This window comes from Pelodiscus sinensis, chromosome 4 (assembly GCF_049634645.1).
Source record: "Pelodiscus sinensis isolate JC-2024 chromosome 4, ASM4963464v1, whole genome shotgun sequence".
Lineage (NCBI taxonomy): Eukaryota > Metazoa > Chordata > Testudines > Trionychidae > Pelodiscus > Pelodiscus sinensis.
In genome coordinates this window covers 18,144,106-18,161,587 of record NC_134714.1, presented here as the reverse complement: position 1 = coordinate 18,161,587, position 17,482 = coordinate 18,144,106, and the positions used below count along the sequence as shown (strand labels likewise).

Sequence of the window (17,482 nt, the reverse complement as noted above, 5' to 3'; positions counted from 1 at the left end):
AGCACATTTTCATTAGTGCAAAGCCATTTTATTTGGGTTTTGTTCAGTTTCATAGGATTAGGACCACAGTAACAGTTACTCACAATGTGCCCACAGCTGTCAGGTTAAATAAGCAACCCTAAATAAATCATTTTGGTACATTAAAAATGAAGTTGTTGTAAATGTATTATTGTCACAGGATGAATGTCTCTTGCTTTATCTAGATCTTTATTTTCTATAAAATGCCTTTCTATTTTGCCTTTGCTTTAGGACCTCATCCAAGCTCACTCATGCCCTTAATTTTAACCACATCAGCAGACTGTTATCCTGTGACACTTATGTTTCCTTGTTGTCTCTTTAATTTAATTGCATAGATTTTTTTTAAATCAAGTTTCTTCCCCCACTGAATTCAAGATAATTTTGCCACCGTGTTCATTGTGAACAGGTTCAGGCCTTTATTTCTAAAAGTCTTTAACAGGCTATGTGATGACACAAACATGTAACAGAAATGTGTTTGATGTAAACTATACATTTATCATCAGTGTTTCCTGTGGCAGACTAGTTTAGATTGGAACCTCTGCTTGGAATTTCATTGTAATAATCACTGTGGCTAATTTAATTTTTCTTTGTATGTTTTTTTCTTTTAATTATTGAAATTTGTTCCTGTATCATGTTGTTATATGTATTGGTAGAAGAATAAGGAGAATTGTCTACTAATATAGTATATTATGTTGGATGGATTGTGGTAAAAAAAAAAGTTACCAAATCCTTCAGGTAAAACGTGTATTTGACAGGTTTTGTCAGACTTGCTATCACATTGTGGCCTTTATAATTAGGTGTATTGTACACTTTCTACCATACGCTAGTTTTTTTGGTGGTTTTCTTATATTTTAACTGACCTATATATGCTCTTCCAACACTGACCAGCTGAATTTTATAAATTGAAATCAATAAAGTGAAGAGTTTTCAAAGTAATGTGCAAAATGTATATATAGAAACCTACACACCTATGTAGATTTTGCAGAAAAACTTTGAAATCTCATTCTATTATTTTACCCTCAAAGACTCATTTAAATTCACTTTAAAATAATATTTCTAGATTTTTTTTAACAAAAATCATTACTTTCAAACCTAAAACCAGTCGAGTGTTTCCTAATGCTTTTAGAACAATTATCAAGCAGTTTTGCATGAGAACTGGGTATTATCTTTCTAGCCATGAGTAGCAGATATTTACTATTGGTATTTCATTTGTATATTCTTAGGAGTGGCTAGGGTGATTTTCCTGTTATAAATCAGGTGTGGATTCTGCCATTACCTCCACTAGTCTGGGGTCCTGTGGCTAGCAATTCCTACCTGACTGAACAAAACACTTCTCTCATGAAGTGGAACTTTTCCCACTGAACATCTCATGACTGACTCAATGAGTTCTTTCCATGATAAATTGCTTAAAGAAACTTGAGCAATTAACTTTCTACAGTTCTTTACCATTAGAAATCCATCCACAGCACACTATTGGGAAAAGAAAGGAAAAAATTATCTCACTTACTATAACCAAGGCCAATCTCTAAGATACGGCCTTCATACTCACGGAGTTAGGAACTTTCAGGATCCTGATTTACAGGCCAGAAAATCTCTATTGCTCTTTATATCTTAAAAACCAATGGATTTTTTACTACAGTGTCCATATCCGATGAGTGAGAGACCGGGTAAGTACATCTACTAAAGGTGATATCTGAAACGGGATGGGGGAGATTTTTGTTGCAAGTTGATAGATCTTGTCTACAAAGGTTGCTACCAGACTATTTGTCGCTTTTTAAGTTTTTCCAATACAGACTAACTTGGCTACCCCCTGACACATTCTACCCAGGCGTATGATGAAACTCTTAGTGGAATGAGTTTTGACTGGTAACTGGCTTCCAAAGAAGTTTCATCAGACCCCAAAAGTAGGGACTTATGTAAATCACAATTTAAAAAAAAATTGATGACTATGCAAATGGCTAGGAATTGAATTTCACTGAGTTTGCATAGAATTAATTTTACAAGCTAATTTAATCAGCTTTACCACTAAAGTATATTCTAGCCTTGAAATTGACTATCATTAACTGGTATAATTCATTCCATCCTTAGAATTGACTAACATTCACAGTGTGGTGGTATTTTCACGATATTTGTGCCCTCTAAGAAACTGATTTAAGCAAGGCCCAGTCCATTAGGCACTGGTGTGTCTGGAGTTGCCTCAGGCAGAATAGAGTTGTGTGCTGAAGCTCCCAGTCAGGAGCCCTTCTTTAGGGAAAATTCTGTTTTGTGATTGGTCCAGCTGGGGAGTGGAGAATATTCCACCCCAATCTTGGTTCAGACTGAGGAACTAGGAAGGAGGGAGGCATAATAACAAATATTACATGGAAACTTGGTAACAATTTTTACTTCATAGAAACATACTGAATAAAGGGCATTCCTGATCCTAACTGTTTTCTAACACTAATGACTGTATATGCGGGCCAAATCTCACAGGTCCTACTTATCCATACAGAGACCCTGATCCACATACATGTGGTACTGTATGCACCAATCACATCCCTTCCTTGGGGAAGTGGGGCATCCTCATCCCCTCTCTATACCAACATTCTCCCCTTTGTGCTCCTGCCAGGCAAGGGAAGGGCCACCGCCTTTCAGAGATCACTCTGCATCTGAGAAGCTACAGAGTGGGTGGACTGGCACATCATGAATCCCTCTCCTCCCCAGTGGATCCCATAGGAATCAGGATGGAAAGAAAAGATAGTTTCCAACTGTGTTATCTTTCTAAAAGCTCTCCTCTATGTAGGCACTCCATTAAAGTAGTTCTCCAGGCAGAGGGATGGGTTGCATGGCTCCAGTAAAGCTCTAATGCCAAGAAACAGGAGTGTCAAAGACACTGAGACTCCACAGAAAAAGCTCTGGCCACCATTGGACCTTGAGGGACTTCCAGTTTTGCAGATTGACACTGCAGCCTGATATATATAGGGTGAAATGGATAGACTCTCTCTCCCCTCAACAGAATAAACTGGGATAATTCTGGGTATGTCTACACTACCACCCTAGTTCGAACTATGGTGGTAATGTAGGCAACCGGAGTTGCAAATGAAGTCCGGGATTTGAATTTCCCGGGCTTCATTTGCATATTGCCGGGCGCCGCCATTTTTAAATGTCCGCTAGTTCGGACTCCGTGCCCCATGGAACGAGGAGTAACGGTAGTTCAGAATAGGAAGCCTAGTCCGAACTACCTAGTTCGTGCCACGTGTAGCCGCGGGGCACGGAGTCCGAACTAGCGGACATTTTAAAATGGCGGCGCCCGGCAATATGCAAATGAAGCCTGGGAAATTCAAATCCCGGGCTTCATTTGCAACTCCGGTTGCCTACATTACCACCCTAGTTCGAACTAGGGTGGTAGTGTAGACATACCCTCTCTTCTTCACATTGGTTTTACTGCAGGGTGAGTGAGGCAACTGGGCCCTAATTTATGGCCCAAATTATGAATTCAGGAATTACTCAAGAGAATTAGATAAGTCAGCTACTCACTCTTCTCTCGTAGGGGTGGAATTATTTGACCCATAATGATTACTTCTGATCCGCTATATTTATAAGAAATTCAAGGTAGCTCAAAAATACCTGTTTTGTTATTAGTAACTATAGATGTTCATTTTTACAAATAAATTGAGACACTCTGAATTAAGTATTTGCCCTCCACCTCTTAGAGTCCACCAATAAGCAATAAATAACAGTAAACTTAAGACTTTTCATGAGCATATATAGTGCATAGTTTACGTTTATGCAGCAACTTTTGGCCAGCAGACACATTTTTCACAAGGTAGAAATAAAATGTCTTTTTAAAATGACTCACCAAATGTCTGTCAACCTGCTTCCTTGTTCCCTTGAAAAATTATAATTGTCTATTTGTAATGTATTTGCAGTTCAGAGAGGTTATACCCTTGTTTTTAATAGAACCTTGTTTTCACAGATGCACTATGGTTTATGTTGCATGCCTCAGTACAATCTGTCCTCTACCAGTGTTAGGTTTCCCAGAGATATCTTTTCAGTATTTTGTATCCTGCCTCTGGACAAGTGGGTATAGTGTACTTCTGAAAGCCCTTACTGGCTACTGAAATCCTTTAAATATTACAAGGAGAAATAATTTACTGTGAACCACAAAACACATTTACAAAAGAAACCTACAAAAATTTACTATATGCTTATACCACAGGCAATTTATGTACATGGATGTGTTCCTCAGAATTAATAAGAAATCATCCATGATTTTTTAAATGTATAGTTCAAAATTCTGATATCATTACAGTGGTGTAAATCTGGTGTAAAACTTGTGCAAATAAGATCAGAATCAGGCAATATGTTACCAAATCGATATGAATAGTAAGATGGTGTCTAAATCACCATTGTCTTCGCTACTCAGTGGATCAATGTTGCAGCATTCGATCTATCGGCAATCAATTTATTGCATCTGCTTAGATGCAATAAATTGATCTCTGAGTGCTCTCATGTCGACTCTGGTACTCCACCAAGACAAGAAGAGTAGCTGGAGTCAACAGGAGAGCAGCCCCCCGCTGACTTTACTGCACAGAAGACACCACGCATGGTAAATATGTCAACTTCAGCAATGCTGTTAGCATAGCTGAAGTTGCATAGATTAGAATGATGCATGTGGGGGGAAAGGGGAGGTTAATGTAGACAAAGCCTTTGTTTTAGCACTTGCAATCAAATAATTGCTGAATATGTAACTTTCATGGGTTTTTTAAACATGTTAACTAATTAAGGTTAACAGGCCATAATTAGGATTGAGAGAATTCAATGGGTTTTTTTTAAATTTTGATGCATAATATTGATGTTGACTTTTAAGCATTTTTCCAACTTGTACAGATTTATCTGTTCACAGTTTTGCAAAATTATGGATTTTAAGTATTTTTTAAATTTGTATCCATTTAAATGTTCACAATTGAGGGAAATTATGGAGAGATGTCAGACAATATAGAGGTCAAGATGGTAATTATTTACTGACCGAAGATGTTGAGACTCAACAAATTTAAAGCTTATAAACTTTAAAATATAAATTGTCAACATTGCCATGTCAAAATATATAAACTAAATATCCTTAAATCAAGCTAATGCATTTCATACTTGCTTAGCTGTACACTTCAATTATCACTGATCAAAACTGTTTGTCAGTTGTGTGCATACAGTGAAAGTTATGTTTACCAACATTTTACTGGTAAAAGAAATAAAAAGTTGGCCAAATTTTTCTTTCACTTACACTGCTGTAAATCCAAATCAACTCCATTAAAGGAATTTGAGATTTACACTGATTTAAACACAAGAATTTGACCCTGTGCTTTTAGCAATTTTTAAAGATGTCTTGCCAGTCAAAAGGGGGAATAAACGAGGGAGAAAACTTGAAAAGGTTTGGAAAGACCGAGTTTGGATGAACGAGTTTGGATGAACGAAACTGAAAAGAGAGGCTGAATATTTTAAAGGTCCCAGTGTTCATGGGATTCCAGTATTTAGGAGCTTAGAAACAATTCAGAGATCTTTCATACTGTCAAGGGTTACAATTTATTAACCAACTGCAACAAAAATATTTTATAAAAGTAATGACACTTCAAGAAATACCATTATACTTTGAGGCTGCGTCTAGACTGGCATGATTTTACGCAAATACTTTTAACAGAAAAGTTTTTCCGTTAAAAGTATTTGTGCAAGAGAGCGTCTACACTGGCATGTGCCTTTGTGCAAAAGATTTGCTTTTGCGCAAAAGCATCCGTGCCAGTGTAGACGCTCTCTTGCGCAAGAAAGCTCCGATGGCCATTTTAGCCATCGGGCTTCCTTGCGCTAGAAATTAAAGTGGCTGTCTATGGCCCTCTTGCGCAAGAATACTCGCGGTCAGTGTAGACAGGCAGGTTTGCACAAAATCATGCCAGTCTAGACGCAGCCTGAGTGGTTAATGGCATTTATTTTAAAGGCATAGCTGAGGTATGGCAGCATTTATAAATGTTGTTTGTATTTCAGGTGGTCCAGAACCAAAGTCATAGGCATGGACACCTTTGAATTTTGAGGTGTTCATAATTAAGGCTTGGCCTGTCATTCCACACACACCCCACTCCCCAAGTAGGACTCCAGTCCCTCCCTTCTACTTAGCCTTGCCCCTGGTTATTTTTAGTAAAGTCACAGACAGGTCACAGGCCATAAACTAAAAATAATGAATCATGTGACTTATCTGTGACTTTACTAAAAATAACCAGGGGCAGGGCTAAGTAGGAACTAATAGAATCATAGATTAGGGTTGAAGAGACCTCAGGGGTTAATCTAGTCCAACCCCCAGCTCAAAGCAGAACCAACCCCAACTAAATCATCCCAGCCAGGCCTTTGTCAAACCTGGCCTTAAAAACCTCTATGGATGGAGATTCCACCTCCTCTCTAGGCAACTCATTTCAGTACTTGACCAAGCTCCTAGTGATACAGTTTTTCCTAATATCCAACCTAGACCACACTTACTGCAAGTAGAGATCATTGTTCCTTGTTCTGTCATCTGCCACCACTAACAATAGCTTAGCTCTATCCTCTTTGCAACCCCTCTTCCAGTAGCTGAAGGCTGCTATCTCATCCCCCCTTGTATTTCTCTTCTGCAGACTAAATAAGCCCAGTTCCCTCATTTTCTCCCCTATAAGTCATGTGCCCTATGTGGCAGCAAGAGCACACTGTTGACTCATATCCAGCTTCTCGTGTACTGTAATATCCAGGTCCTTTTCTGCAGAATTGTTGCTTAACCAGTTGGTCCCTAGCTTATAGCAATGCATGGGATTCTTCCATCCAAAGTGCAGAACCTCATCAGATTTCTTTTGGCCCAATGCTCCAATTTGTCTAGGTCGCTCTGGATCCTATTCCTACCCTCCAAGTTATCTACCTTCTCCCCAAAGTTTAGTGTCATCTGTATTCTTGCTGAAGTTGCAATCCATCCTCTCATCCAGATTATTAATAAAGAAATTGAACAAAACTGGCCCAGGACCAACCCCTGGGGCACTCTGCTTGGTACTAGCTGCCAACTAGGCATTCAGCTGTTGATCACTACTCATTGAGCCCAACAGTCTAGCCAGCTTTCTATTCACTTTATGATCCATTCATGCAAGCCATACTTCTTTAATTTTCTGGCAAGAATATTGTGGGAAACCATATCAAAAGATTGGTATATCACACCCATTGCTTTCCCCATGCCCACAGAGCCAGTTAACTCATCACACAAGGCAATCAGGTTGGTCAGGCATGACTTGCCCTTGGTGAATCCATGTGGACTGTTCCTGATCACCTTCCTTTCCTCCAAGTTTTTCAAAATGGATTCCTTATGGACATGCTCTATGATTTTTCCAGGGACTGTGGTGAGGCTAACTGGTCTATAGTTCCCTTTTTCAAAGATGAGCACTAGATTTGCTCTTGTCCGATCATCCGGCACCTCCTCTCCACCCCCAAGCCATGACTTTTCAAAGATAATGGTTAAAGGCTCTGCAATCACATCAGGGGGAGGAGTGGAGTCTCATGGGGGGGACAGGGACCAACAGGCTGAGCCCCCTATCATGGAAGGACTTACAATCCCAGTGGCTTCAGTGGAAGGCATAGCTATGGGGGAGGGGTGTGTGTGCAGAGGTGTATGTGCACACCCCACTCTAGAGCCGGTTGCAGCTGTGAGATACAGGTGTCTGGCCTTGGCTGCACCAGCTGCCAAGCCCTGGTGTCAGTGGGCGAGGGGAACGCTTGGTCTAAGGAAGCCACAAGGGGCAGGGCACACCTGCCAGGCACAGCCCCCGTTGGAGTTCCCGGTAGAAGTCATGGGACTGGGGGGCCGCAAAGGTTGTAGCCACTGGAGATGGGCATTCAGCCCCCACTACGGAGCTGGCTGCAGCTGCAGAACACACTAAGCCCCAGCCATACCTGGGAGAGGGGAAAAGTACATAGCTCAGGGACACCATAAGGGTGGCACATGATCCCAGCTGTAACCCCTGGCAGAAGCTGCCAGGCTGGGGCGCAGGGCCCATGCTGCAACACCGGAATCATGCAAAGCAGAGGTCACACCTGACTGCAGGGTTGTCCATAATTAAATCATTGCCTTATTCATCATTCCCATCTACGGACAAATGTTGTAAATGACCTTCTCTTCATAATGGAGAGAATCAGAACCCAAGATCAAACATACTCACTATATGGAATGTTTGAAAACTGGACTGTAAACGGTGTGGCATAGGTCTGAATGTGATTTACATATTAGATCCTGAAACTGTAAAAATAACACACATTGGTGCTTTGTTTTAGGAGTTAGAATTTTATAAGGCAAACCAATTTTTCATAATATACGCAAATATGCCTAGATGATTCTTGGAGGAAGAGAACATTGAAAAAAGAATTGTCTAATTTTCCTTCTTTCTTCCTGGCTTCCTTTCACAAACATGTTTTCAAAGATAAAGCAAATAAACATATTCCTACTGACTATTGTTAATTTGTTTTGTTTTTGTTTTTTCACATTCAGAAGCAGAATAGCAAACTCAGACTCTCATCAACTAACTGGCAAATTGTCAGCATTAATTTTCGTGACTGTTAGAAGCTAGCAAGCGTCACCAAATCAAATCACAGTCTTCTCTTCTGTTTCCAAGTCACCAGTGGATCTTCCCCAAGGCATATAAAAATAGTCCTGGATCATTCTACTGGGTGAAGAGTCAACAGACTAGCAGATGAACCGTCACACTCCCTACATGACACCAAGCCCTGTTGAGGCTGATGAGATACAATTATTTTGCCTTTTAGCCTACAAATGGAAGATGCCTGATCAGTAGCAGATGTTGTCAAGGAAGAGGCTTGTGAAGCAATTAAAGAAGAGATGTCAGCACCTGAGGCAGACTTCTAATGGTTGCAACAGAATAATTCTGTGTTTACCCTGGAGTGGATGATGACAGCAAAGATAATCATAACAGAACATCCTGATAATGTCATATGTCAGCCTCAAAGTAAAATGCCCTAAATTCTGCCCTTAATGAAAGATCCTGCGGTGCATTTGTAGCATATGCCTCTCACTTTGAATCCAATTTCTTAGTCTAAGATTAAGAGTTTTAGAATCACCCTCCACTACCAGAACATAACTCTTAACTTTTCTATTTCTCTCTTCACCTGATGTAGAGCAGTTGTGGCCAATCCGCAGCTCGCAAGCCACATGCGGCTCTTCCCCCCCAAAAGTGTGGCTCATGAAGCTGCTCCTTCCAAACAGCTTGGGGCTCTTCCCCCAGCCTCTGGCTCCCCAGCGCTCACTGGGTTGGCAATTCAAAATGGTACCCAAGATAGTGGCCTGATATGGCCAAAAAGCCTAAGCTTGCTTGCTCCTTAAAGGGGCAGCCTCCCTTTTTTTTTTCTTGACAATTCTGGTGCGGCACTTCGCATTTTTCCGCTGCTATTTCAGCTCTCTTTGTTAAATGGGTTGGCCACCCCTGATGTAGAGAATCCAGCTCTCAAGCAGAATTTGACTGCATTACATCATCACTTCTTCTCAGCAAATATGCATTGCACCTCAGATGGCATGTGACCATTATTCTTCACCACATTTGGTTCGCTGGTTGGATCATTAGCCTCCCTTGCCCGTCCCGGTTACTGATAGAGAGCATGATGGGAACACTGATCCCACCCTCACCAGTGTTCCCTCTAATTTTTTATGTCCATGTACAGAATGAATTTTGTTATGTGCATCCATATGGAGAGAATGTGCAACATGCCACTTCCATAATGGGGCACACAACAAAATTCTGCACATGGTAATCTGTGATGGAGATAGGGCCAAGGGGTTCGGATTGTGGGAGGAGGCTCAGGGTTGTGGGAGATGAGGGCTCTAGCTGGGGTTGAGGCGATTAGGATGCAGGAAGGGGCTCCAGGCTGAGGCCATGGGGTTAGAGCACAGGAGCCAGCTCAAGACAGGAAGTTGGGGTGGGAGTGCGAGGTCTAGGAAGGAGGTAGGGTGTAGAAGGAGGCTCAAGGTTGGTGTATGGGGCCTAGGAGGAAGCTAGGCTGGTGGTACACGGTCTGGGAAGGAGTTAAAGTGCAGGAGAGGGCTAAGGCCTGGGGACTGGAGAATGGGGCAATTAACTGGGGAAGCTCCCATTTGGTGGGGGATGGAGGTGGCTCTGCACAGCCTGTGCTGACCCGCACTTGCCTACAGGCACTGCCCCCTGAAGCTCCTATTGGCCATGATTGGTGTGTTGTTGGCTAATCAGTTCATAATTCTGGTATTCATAACTCTGAGATTCTACTGTACTGCGCACATGTGCCTACAGGGTTTTATGTCCAGGTGAGCACTGGCACCTCCAGCCAGGCTGGGAGCAGGAGTGGCAGTGCATGGAGCTGCTTCCCTGCACCTCCCCTCCTCCCACCTCCCCTGGAAGGGCTGGCCCAGAACACAGGGGCTTTACGATCTGTGTCCCAGGGCCCCGGACTAAGCCCCCCCCAAAACACAGTGCTGTAGCCCCTGAAACCTGTTTCTTAATCCAGCCCTACTGCTGGGGCTGAAGGAATGCGTCTGCCCTGGCCACGGCAGTTCCCTGATGTGACTGGGGGGGTGTGCTTCTTCCTAGGCTGCAGCAGTTGCCTGCTGAACCCAGCAGGGAGCTACTGCAGATAGGGAAGAGATGCACGTGTCTGGCCAGAGGCCAGGAAAAAGGGGCCTCTTCCCCAGCTGTGGCAGTTCCATGTGCAGCAGCCCCTGTGTGGATCTTATTAGGTAGTTGTGCGGCCTGCTGGCCACACAGCTTAGAGCAGTATTTCCCAATTTTATTTGGCCACGGAACCCTTTTAAACGCTAAATAGTTTTGCGGAACCCCTAATAACAGTCTAATATATAGAGCTGAAAAAGTAGACCACAAATAAGTAAGGATAATAATAAACAAATGCTAAACAAGGTCATGAGATCAACATTTAGTTTAATTGCACATATTTAAAAACAAAAATCACATATTAATTATTCTTATTTTTAATCATAAAATGTTATTGCAATGGAATTTTCTCATGGAACCCTGGGGTTCCACAGAATATCATTTGGGAAACCCTGGCTTAGAGGGAACCCTGAACCCCACTGATCAGAAGCTGGGAATGGGAGACGGGATGGATGGATTGCTTGATAATTATCTGTTCTGTTCATTCCATCTGGAGCACCTGGCATTGGCCACTGTTCGGAGACAGGATACTAGGCTAGATGGACCTTTGGTCTGACCCAGTATGATTGGCTGTTATTATAATCTCATATTTACCCACCTTTATAAAACAGAGACATCATCATAAGGGTGCTACACAAAGGCTCAAGACTGCAAGGTATGAATGTGTTCCGTGTTGTTTCTTTGAGAAGTCCCCATGGATGCTCCACGCTGGGGTCTTGGTACCATCCCAGTGCCTGGACTGGAGATTTTGAAGCAGTCCCTGCTGGGGCCACAGCATCAACCAGCACATGCATGGCCTGCACTCTCCAATTCCTTCTCAACCACACTCGTCCTGAGATGGAGCTGTACAGTTCTGTTTTTTCGATGATTCTGAAATAGATAGATTCTTAGTTCTTGTTATTAGTGGTGTTATCTAGTCAGTTGTTAGTAGTTTAAAAAACAGAACAAAAAAAACATTCTTTTCCATCATGCTGAGTTCTCCAGGCTTTAAACACTGTGCCTCCTGCAGAGAGGCAATGCTCATTTCTGACAAACACTTGCAATGCGTCAGATGTTTGGGAAAGCAGCATTCAACTCGGCATTGCCCTCAATGCATCAAACTTAAGGCAAGGGTTGGCAAGGACAAAGATCTCTGATTAGAGCTGATTTTAATGGAGAAGAGTTTACACCCTGCTTCAAACCGAGTACAACCTAGGGAGGTACGGTCACCCCAAGTTCCTCTCAGGGCAAAAAGGCACCAAAGAAGAAAAGTTCCTCAGTGCCTCATTGGGAGACCGCCAACAAGAAGCGGTCCCTCTCCCGGCAATTGGCATAGAGGTCTCGCATGCCCCTAGCACATGCCCCTATTCAAAATAGGAATAAGATCCTCCAGAAAAGGGCTTTATTTCCGGAGGATCGGGGCCAGTGTAGACTCTCTTTTCCGGCTTTTCTAAAAACCGGAAAAAAGCGGCGGACATTTTTATTTAAATGCCGCGGGGGATATTTAAATCCCCCGCGGATTTCCCTATTATGACCTGTGAAATTAACATGCCCCTTTTGGAAAAGGGGCCAGTGTAGACAAGCCCAGGTTGTTTGTAACTCTGAATGAAACATTGTACTTGTTCTTTCTAAACTTTACAACTGAACATTGACTTAATACAGTTTTGAAACTTTACTATGCAGAAGACGCAGCTTTTAACCATCTTAATTTAAATGAAACAAGCACAGAAACAGTTTCATTACCTTGACAAAACTTTTTAAAAGAAACTTTCCCTTTATTTTTAGTAGTTTACATTTAACGCAGCATTATGCTGTATCTGTTTTTATTTGGCTATGCTGATGATGTTTGGCTATTCTCTGTTCCAAATGAGGCATGGGGCTGACTGGTCAATTGCTTCTGGTGTACCTCTGAGATGCTAGCTACCTGACTGGGAAGGGGAGTGCCTACAAGGTTCTATGTCCTTAGAGGGAGCAGAGGGCTGCTGGGGGTTGTGTTCCTATACTACTGAGTCACCTGCAGACCTCACCATGTTTCAGGGACATTAGAGCTCTTCTTTTCATCCCATGTTACAGATGGGTAATTAAAGCAGAGAGAGGAAGTGACTTACCCAAACCCAGAGCTGGCGGGGGTAGGGAGGGAGCCTAGAAGCCTTTATTTTCTGTCCCCCTTGCTGCTCAAAGGGGCAGAGGAGCACCCCGGAGTCCTAGCACCCGCACGTGGCTCGCCAAGGTCAGCGGGCTAGTTTACCCGAGCGCCCGCAGGCGGGGCGCCCTGCAGCTCCCAATGGCCGTGGCTCGCTGTTCCCGGCCAATGGGAGCTGGGCAGCGCAGGCCGGGCTGCCAGGATTCCGAGCTCCCAGCCCCCGCCCCTCAAAGCCTCAGGCTGCCTGGGGCGCGGGCGCGGGCGCGGGCGCAGGGCAGGGCCACCCCTCAGTCATGCCCCCCCCGCTGTATTTCTCAGCGCGCGAGCCCGCCCCGCCGCTCACTCACGCACCGTCCAATTCCCTCCCCCCGATTGGTCGGGAGTTCGGTGACGTTGCCGGCCCGGGCTGGAAAGTGGGCGGGCCTAGCGCGGCCGGGCTGTCGGCCTGTGGCGGCGCCAGGCTCGCTGGGCCTGGTTCGGCTTCTTCCGCGGCGCCTCCCTAGGGGTGTCGCAGCGTCCCTCCCTTCCCCTCCCCCCCCATCCCGGCCGGGATGCCGAAGCGCTCGTGCCCCTTCGGGGACACGGCCCCGCTGCAGCTGAAAACCCGCGTGGGGCTGCGCGAGCTGAGCCGGGGCGTGCGGGGCGAGAAGTACCGGCGGGAGCTCTTCGGTGAGGCGCCGGGCTCGCGTCGCTCCGGGCTTCTCTCCGCGGGGCGAGCGGGAGGTGCCCCCCGGGCTGGCAGAGCCCCGCTGGGGTCTGGCTGGGAGGGGCATTGCGGGGGGGGGGCGCAGGAACGAGGAGTAGCCCTGTGGCGCCTTAGAGACTAGGAAATACGCAGCTGTAGGTGAGCGGAGGGTTTTGCCTACAAAGCTCCTGGCTCTGTTCGTGGAGTTAGTCTCTCGGGTGCTACAGCACCACTCGGTTACAGACCCACACGGCTGCGCTTCTGAGACTTTTAAGGGCAGCGGAGGGCACGGTCCACAGGCACAGCCCATAAAGCACCAGCTGTCCCGGTCACCCAGGAAACATCCCTAAAATGTAAACTCCTAAGCAGCATTGTCTTACCCGGCCCCACTGTGCACTGCTGCTCTCCCTGGAAGGCGTTTCTTGGTGGGTTCCCAGGCAGATGGTGAAATCCACATGGACCCGTTGGGACACCTGCCCTTCCAGACCTAGGATGAGTTCCTAATGTGACCCCCCCCCTCCCTTCTCTCCATCCTGTTGCTGTCTCCCAGAGAAGACTAAGGAGCTACTCTTCCGCGGCGCCCAGGCCTACATGGAGAGCATGTGGAATGGGAACGCAGCAGGGACCTGCACTGTGATGGACTTTCCAGAGCCACTTAAAGATGCCCAGGAAACTTGTGCCAAGTACAGTTGGAATGGACAGCTGCTCATTGGACAAGATGGAAAACTTCTAAGGCATTCCCAAGCAATGGAAAAGAGTAAGTGGCATTTAGCAAAGCCTCTGTTACATCAGCAGATACAGGCTGTCTTCACAAGAAGTCCAAGATACATTCCAGAAAACTTGTAAGCAAAACAACTTAAAGCAGGATTTTTTTTTCCCTGCAGCTGACTTCCATTTGTGCAAATGGGGGTGAGGGGTTTGCACAATTTAAGAATGGGAAATGGGAGGACTTATAACACATCAGTTCCTACAAGCACTATCAACATATAGCAGGGATGCCCTGTATCCGCAAAGGCAAGTGTACATCATTAGTCTCCTTCAATGAATGCACAGAACATACCCTTTTCTAGTAGATTTGTCATTTGGCTCCCTTTTAGTTTAAAATATAATTGGTTTAAGAGCTGAGATCCTCATAAATGATTTATAAATTAGTTAAATATAATCTCCTTGATAGAGACTTTGGTTGCATGATACACTTAGGATGCCTTTAATGAAACTTTGTAAGTGGGCTATGTTTTGTGCTGATGCCTGCTGTAATACACTTTAGCTGTCAAAATGTCCAAAATCACTAATGTAATTGCAATCATTACATAGATATACCGTTATAGAATTTTAAACATCTGATGCTGACATTTCCTACTTCATGAATCTAAAAACATATTTCCAAAACAGCATCACCAGTGGGAATATCCAAAGCCTGTTCCTCCTGCATAAGAACTGTTGACATCAAAGAAGCTTGCACACAGTGTGATCGTTTTATATGCCAGAATTGCAGTAAACTCTGCAAGTGCTGTAATGCTGTTGTCTGTTCCATGTGTTCAATTATCGAGTAAGTGCCTCTTGGATTTTTTTAGACTATACTATTTCAGTATGGGGAGGGATGCAGTATGCAGCAGATTGTGATGGTTCATTCATATGCTGTGCCTTCACATACTGTATTTTCATGCTGTATACAAGTGATCAAGAAACTTTTAGGGGGTACGTAGCTTTGTAATTAAAATGATCTGAAACAGGAAAGAATGTTGTGTATGAATTAATTACTGTTAGTGACTCTGATTTCTGTCCAATTATTCTGGGAGGTGAGAAATGCATGTCTTATAGCTCTGTAGAGCTGATAAAGGGAATACACACTTGTGAAGAATTTACAGTACCATTAGAATTTCTCTAATGTAGACAAATTGAGTAAGTCTTAGTTCTTTTAGGATTCTCTTGTTTATGGTGGGTTTTGAAGAAAGGAGGGGAAGCTTTATGCTGTGTTGAATATAGTGTACATTCTATTGATATGTGATTGTTTCTCTTCTAGTTACAGTGATATTGGCGAGCAAGTTCTCTGCAATGGCTGCTCAATGTTTGAAGCCTGAAACTCTTAATGAACTATCAATACCTCTTCATGGTACTTGATATCTTAGCCATGAAGGCCATGTTTATATTTGGATATCTGATACCACTAGTGTATGGAATTAACAATGAGATTTCTATGCATTGTATGTGACTTTTTTAAATACTGTAGCTAAATAAACTTTTTTATATGTTGAAGAGATGTCTTAGTCCTTGAAGATAACTAGCCTCAGATAACAGTATTGATAACTATCTTGAACTGGGTACTTCTGGCATAGTCGAGCATATTTTTCCAGTACTACAAATAGCATTTGCAACACACATTTTGTGTCAGAAGGTTGTTCTGTGGTTGCAATCTTTGGATACTGACTTATGGATCAAAATTGTTTCAAGAATTAATGTAATGCTTTTTCATAGGGGGATAACATTGTTCTAGACATGCAACCTTTCTTCTGTGAGATGTAAGCACAGGCACTTGTCCTAAGTCACTCAAAGCAGAGAACTCGTAATACGGTATGATGTGTAAACTTTCTCTCAACCCTGAGATTCAGGCAGCCAGTAATGTGTGACGGTTCCTTTTAACATAACCTTGGTTTAGAAAAGATGTAAACATACCTCCCTTTAGAGTTCACATTAGAAATCTAATTGTTCAATGAGCAAGTTTTTATGTCCCTGTATCTGCAAGCTTGCTGTCTATCTCTATTAGAAACTGCAGACTACCAGTGGGGAAGGATACTTTTTCTAAAATATTCACTCTTTTAAAGTACATTTTAAGGGTCATAAAGTTATGCCATATACTTTTTGGGGGGGGGGGGGGGGAGGGAGAGGGTTACATCAGCTCTACAGCCTTCCTTCATTCTTCCATTTTTGTTACAGTAAAAATAGCTTAAACCTGTAGAAATCCTTTGTAGGGATGCGAACGACTAGTCGACTATCGATAAGCAAATGCTTATTGGAGAGTCGACACATAAGTTGACTAGTCGCTTCTCCCCCACCGCTGCCTCAATCAGAGGCAGCAAGGGTAGAGGAGGAGGGGCGCTTCAAAACGGCAGCATCACATGGAACCCGGAGACAGACCCTGGGCTCCACACGGCACTACTGCTTTGAAATGCTGCGTACAGCCTGGAACCAGCTGGGGGCTGTATGCAGCGTTTCAAAGCAGCAGGGACTCCCTTGCTGACCCTGAGCTCCATGCAGCACTACTGCTTTGAAACACCACTTCGAAGTAGGTATAAGAGATCCTCCGGAATAGGGCTTTATTCCGGAGGATCGGGCCAGTCTAGACGCTTTTTTCCGGCTTTTCCCCAAGCCGGAAAAAAGCGGCGGACATCTTTATTTAAATCCCGCGGGGGATATTTAAATCCCCGCGGATTTCCCTATTCTGAAGTTGAAAATTAGCATGCCCCTTTCGGAAAAGGGGCCAGTGTAGACGTAGCCATGGAGATTTCATGGCTCAAAATCCCTATTAGTTAGTAATCCTCTTGCCTGTTCCTTCAAAAGGTGGCTGTCATTAGGATGGACACCTCATGCAGAGAATGTAGGTCAGAAGAGAGAACCAGAAAGGGCAAAGAAGTATTTCTCTGGTTTGTCGGGACAAGATAGAAAGTAGATGGGTTTCCTGTACACTATGGATATAACAGAACAGTGGAGTCCCTGTCATTCCACTGCCATAATTACCTTATGTGAAGGTTCTCTGTGTGTACTTCTACATTGTGCTTTTTTCCAGTGGTGTGTAGTGTATGTAACTGAGTAGCTCTGTCTCGCTTCCCAGCATCATATAGTTGCAGTGTAGACTGAAATGAAAAAACAGGACTATGTAGCACTTTAAAGACTAACAAGATGGTTTATTAGGTGATGCTTTCATGGGCCAGACCCACCTCCTCAGATCAAATAGTGGAAGAAAATTGTCACAACCATATA

General features: G+C 43.8%; 1 protein-coding gene and 1 long non-coding RNA gene across 2 annotated transcripts; one reads left to right on the top strand and one right to left on the bottom strand.

Annotated features, from left to right (window-relative positions):
* Positions 1-10,947: 10,947 nt before the first annotated feature.
* LOC142829069 (uncharacterized) lies at positions 10,948-13,090 on the bottom strand. Its single transcript, XR_012903281.1, has 2 exons — positions 12,785-13,090; positions 10,948-11,567 (listed from the first exon to the last, which is right to left on the bottom strand). It is a non-coding gene; the product is annotated as an uncharacterized LOC142829069 (long non-coding RNA).
* Positions 13,091-13,223: 133 nt separating this feature from the next.
* SIVA1 (SIVA1 apoptosis inducing factor) lies at positions 13,224-15,760 on the top strand. Its single transcript, XM_075926454.1, has 4 exons — positions 13,224-13,488; positions 14,055-14,261; positions 14,897-15,053; positions 15,528-15,760. Exons 1-4 carry the CDS (start codon positions 13,371-13,373, stop codon positions 15,583-15,585), a joined length of 540 nt encoding a protein of 179 aa, XP_075782569.1. The 5' UTR covers positions 13,224-13,370; the 3' UTR covers positions 15,586-15,760.
* Positions 15,761-17,482: the final 1,722 nt, after the last annotated feature.